The following is a 4,837-nucleotide window of genomic DNA, read 5'->3' on the forward strand; positions in this document are numbered from 1 at the left end:
GCTGGGATTGGCAGTTTTAAGGAGCTGAACTTCTCTGCCTGAGAAGTTCAGCTCCTTAAAACTGCCAATCCCAGCATGCAACAGGAGGCTGCTAGAGGAGTCACACTGGAATAGTACCTCTTTAAGAGCATAGTGTGATAAACATCTCTGCCTGTCCATGCGCAGATGTGCTTGGATGATCGCCTTCCCCAGGGATTCAGTACGCCTTTGTGCTGGAATGGTAAAAGGACGTGGTTAGAATTTGATGGTTGTTCCTTTCTCCCATCCACCCCTAAATTTTAAGGTGGGGGAGACTTACCTCCCTGCAGCTCGCCCTTCACCTCTGCATCCTCTGCCTCCAGCTGGGCAATGTGGGCAACCAATGCTGCATTCTGTGCCTCCAGTTGGTCTACGCGGGCAATCAGTGGAAGACAGGAGATAGCAGGCAGCAAGGGCAAGCTAGCAAAGATGAGTCTGTGGCAGGCAGGCAGGCAGGCCCCAAACCACACAGCCCAAAAGAAATACAGGCCAGAAGAAACACAGGCCAAAACAAACACAGGCCAACGCACCGGCTGATGCCCCAAATCTGGCTTCCAGAGTTAGGGCCTTGCCCGTAAAACTTTTGGCGGGCCAGCAGATGGCGCTTCAGGTGGTTTTTGCGCATGCAGGAAACGCTGCTGGCTTGCTTGCAAACTTTTGCGTGACAAAGGAAAAAGCCATTCTCTGCGTGGCTTTCTAAGAGGAAGGAGTCCAGGACCATTTACGATCGACTTTCAAGTTATTGCGCAAAGGATTCGGAAAGAAGATATCAAGGATTACCCCAAAGCTAAGAATCACCCTCCGGATAGGGTAAAATGAAAAGGCTGGCCTGGGGTACCCCTTGGGATTGCAGTGCTGCCTCTCTTGCTGCATGGCGACCATTTTCCAAGGGAACATTTGGAGCCTCCAAAGTCTTGCATCCAGGGGAGCCTTGGCAGGGAGAAAAAAAACACATATGTAAATATATGTATATAAAAGTCAGATAGATAGATGATATATGATGCATATATATAAGTACATATATAAGATCTTGGACCTGCTGTGTTTCTGAGGGGATGAGGAGATTCAGAGGCACCTGAACTCTAACCATAGAAACCTCGCTATCTATAATAGAATATTGGAGCAGATGTGATCAAGAGAGCATGACAGAATGCCTGAGGAATGCAGGACAAAGTGTAAAATAATGAAGCAAAACTATACAAATGTTTGCTGCCACAATGCAACCAGCGGCAAGTCTAGGGTGACGTGTCCGTATTTTATGAAATGGATAGATTCATGCAAGGCAGCCGGACCTTCCAGCCAATGGTACTAAGCAGAAGCATCGATTTGCCACAGCAGGGTACCATGGAGGGCTCTGAGGGTAGCTAGGAGGGCGTCACCCTTCCTCCTGTTCCTGCTGAGGAAGCAGAGCCCCAGGAAATGCCCGACAACAGCATACCGACAGGTATGTATGTGCAGCCTTTTTTGTGTGTGTTGTTTTTTGCATTGTGCCCTCAATGTTGTCTCAAATCAACCATGTCCCCAGTGTTATTGACACCTCTTTCATGATCAGTTTCAAATCCTGTTCCATTCAATGTGCCTAGTGCATAGAACAGTCATTTTCATCTTAAGTTCACCAGCCTATTTCCTAATCACTGGAATGTGAATTGGTGTTTTGGGGAGGCCCAAAATACTAAAGGGAAAGCTGTTGTTCATCTGTTCACTCTGTATCATAACTCTTGTCAAATTTGTTTAATGCCCCCTATTCTGTAGTACTTCTCTTACATGTGTTTTCATATTTGTCTCATCTTTCCCTACCATCTAGGAAAGGAAGAGGTGGGCCTCGATCTATATGCCGTCCCGAAGGAGGAGCTTGAGGCATTGGACGTGTCGGGAGGCCAGGAGCAGGAGGATCTACACAGCCGTGGAGAAGGTGTAGAGACATCTTGTTGCAAAATAGTAACACTAGCTACCCCATTCTTTTCCAATTCTGTCTTCTGAAAGTACAGTGACAAGTGTGAAAAAGAACCATACAAGTTCCCCCACTCCAAGGCTGGAAATCCACTGTTTATTTGCAAGTTCCTACATGTGTTGCCATTATATTAAGAAATCAAACCATGTATACTAAATCCTAGATACAGGAAAGTGAGGAATAGTCCCCATGGGCCTAAATGCAAAGCCTCCAACATAGGCTTCACATCACTGTATTAGCAGCAAGCTAGCTCGGCTCTGTTACTCACGTGCACTGCAAAGTTTTCTCGCTGGTTTTTTTGGGATATTATCAGCCCACGTTATTTTACAGAATTATAACTAACTAGCCCTGTTTTCCCTTTTTTATCTTGCAGATACAATCGTGGAAGGCCTGGATGACGCTCCTCCTAGTGAAACACAAAATGATGTTGCAGCAGTCATCCCTCAACCCCCTAGAGCTCATGGTGGTAGGTAGTGTTATCTAGAGATAATGTATTCTTGATTGTACGTTCCATGCACTTTCCACAAGCTTGTAGCTGTGGAGATTTATACCAGAGCAAAGAAGTATTCCCACTGTATATGTTCAATTTAGTCCCCAAGTCAGAAGTGCAGCATTCCATGGTTTTTGCAGAGGGGCCGAAAAGGTCTCAGCACTTGTTGCATTGCAGGTAATGAATGATCGCATTGCAGGAAATAAGAGTGCCGCCTCACGTAACAGTGCGACTAACATCTATGTGATCTTTTCTTCTGCAGAGCGAGAAAATGGAATGAAGAGGCCTGGAGTAGTACATCTCCCAGTGCAAGAACAGGAGGTTAGAGATGGTAGGGAAAGAAGAGGGGAACACATTGCCAAGTCCATCATCGCACATGGGAGGCAAGAATGGAGACTGTTCAGGCGCCAGAACAGGGCAATCTCAAACAGGCAGCACAGGCAGTGGCAGCATGAGTCTGAACTACTGCAGCAATGGATGGACACCTGCACTTCAGACACTAAAGCTTGCAGGCAGGAAAGCATGAAAATCGGAGCGTGCTTTCAAACCATGGCCACATATGCAGCTGAGATGATGGAGGCCCAAAGGGCTGATACAGCTCTGACGGAGAGGCACGTCAAGGTAAATGAATCCCTGGCTGCCCTACAGATGGAACTCCTTAGGGCAAAAATCACACATTTTAATGCTGGAAATGCTATGGGGCAAGCTGGAGGGAGTGACCTTCACTGGCCATCAAAGAGGCCAAAGGCTCAATGTAAAGGAAACCTTACCCAAGAAACTCCCACCCAGGTTGGGGGGGGAATCCTCCCATAATGTAACAGTGGAGGATACAGAGAGCCAGGATGAGATTATGCCTGGTTCCCAGATGACACTGCCTGTGTTGAAATCCCAATGCACTGGGACAAGCACTGCTGCGAACAGAGGGAAGAGGATGGTGAAGAGAAAGCAAATATACTCACCATGATGCTGGTGCTGTCTCTGCAAGGCCATCCAAAACACCAAACGAACATCAATTTCTCCCTACGGGCCATGGACATTGTTTTATAAATGTTACTGTTTGATATGCTTACAATGGTTTTGGTTTTATTCTACTTTTCTACTTTAAAAGGTTTATGTTTACTTTAAGGTTGCACTGTTGTTGTAGTGACTGAGTTCGTGTTCTACCTCAGCACACCCACACACCCCCAATGATCAAAGTATTGTGCTTTTCCCCTATGGGCTGTGGGCATTGTTTTATACATGTAATAGTTTGATATGGTTTAAATCTTTATCGTTTTGTTCTACTGTTGCACTTTAAAAAGTTTATGTTTACTATATGGTTTCACTGTTATGGTTGTGTTTTGCTTTTTTTTGTTCTAACTCAGTGCTCCTTAACACTTGGTTCCATAATAAAACTTGACAAAAACATAAAAATCTGTGACGTGCGTGAAGCCATGCAGTGTTGCTTTGAAAGATACATATCCAATGATGATTTCCCAGCCATATGGTCTTCTTGAGGAGGTGCTTCTCAACGGCCTGGCACACCTGGATACATATTACAGCTGCTGTGGAGACCCCAATCTGGAACTGCAGGGCCACCTTCAGATACATCAGCTGGTTGGTAAGCCACCAAATGGTGATGGCGACCCTCTCCTCCACTGTGATGGCCCCTCCTCATCACGGTGTTCATTCCTGTGATGTGGGGCTGGAGGACATCCGCCAACTCAAAGAGGGAGCTTCTGGGCATCCTGAAGTGGCGCATCCACATATCATTGTCCCACATGTGGATCAATTCCTCATTCCACCAGCCCCTCGCCATCTGTGGCCGGATCCAGTAGCGCCAGGTTCCAGCATTGTTGCAAGGTGAGCCAGAACCCAGTTAATATCGCCTTGCCTTAAGAGCTGGCAAACATCCCTAGTGGAGAGACCCCCAACCCCCCTGGATCTCATCCACACACGCAGGAATCTCAGCATTCCCCCTGCGCCTTTCCTTCCTCCTAAGCCACAGCTGCTGGTACCTGGCAAACAGCGTGGTCATAATAGATGCATGGCTGGAGTCTGCGTTGCGGGGGACATTGCAAAATTCCTGAATTAAAAAAGGGAATTCATGTGAAAGGAAACACCCAAGGAGATGGAGCTAACATGCACGCAATCATGCGATAAGGCAAAACAGGAAACAGGAAGCGGTTCCTTTCCTCGCTGCCCCCGGAAGCATAAAAGGTCAGGATGCGTCCAAACCCCCACTGAACATGTGCAACGGTGCTGATTCAAATAGTTGAAACCGCATGGTATGCACTGATGTGGTAAAACAATTTGCCCTCACTCCGCTTTGCATGAATTTGCATCACGTGATTTGGAAGAATGACGGAAGGGCAACCAGTGTGATAAAACATTCACAT

General features: G+C 46.7%; 3 protein-coding genes across 9 annotated transcripts in view; 2 read left to right on the top strand and 1 right to left on the bottom strand.

Moving 5' to 3' along the window:
* The window catches only part of LOC121921074, a 45,347-nt gene extending 41,475 nt beyond the window's left edge, over nucleotides 1-3,872 (top strand). Inside the window, exons 1-4 of one of the 2 annotated variants that reach the window (XM_042448564.1) lie at nucleotides 121-1,462; nucleotides 1,823-1,930; nucleotides 2,343-2,435; nucleotides 2,722-3,872. In XM_042448564.1, the coding sequence (XP_042304498.1) occupies nucleotides 1,438-1,462; nucleotides 1,823-1,930; nucleotides 2,343-2,435; nucleotides 2,722-3,272 (777 nt within the window). In that variant the 5' untranslated portion in view covers nucleotides 121-1,437 and the 3' untranslated portion in view covers nucleotides 3,273-3,872. Of the gene's footprint in view, nucleotides 1-120; nucleotides 1,931-2,342; nucleotides 2,436-2,721 lie in introns of those variants that run through there. The other variant, XM_042448563.1, reaches the window with a different exon arrangement.
* Nucleotides 1-4,837, bottom strand: part of LOC121921062 (serine/arginine repetitive matrix protein 2-like) — a 148,693-nt gene that overhangs the window by 117,954 nt on the left and 25,902 nt on the right. The window lies entirely within an intron of this gene.
* Nucleotides 1-4,837, top strand: part of LOC121921068 (zinc finger protein 501-like) — a 58,721-nt gene that overhangs the window by 21,794 nt on the left and 32,090 nt on the right. The gene's annotated exons all lie outside the window — the stretch shown is intronic.

This window comes from Sceloporus undulatus, chromosome 2 (genome assembly GCF_019175285.1).
Source record: "Sceloporus undulatus isolate JIND9_A2432 ecotype Alabama chromosome 2, SceUnd_v1.1, whole genome shotgun sequence".
NCBI classification, from domain to species: domain Eukaryota; kingdom Metazoa; phylum Chordata; class Lepidosauria; order Squamata; family Phrynosomatidae; genus Sceloporus; species Sceloporus undulatus.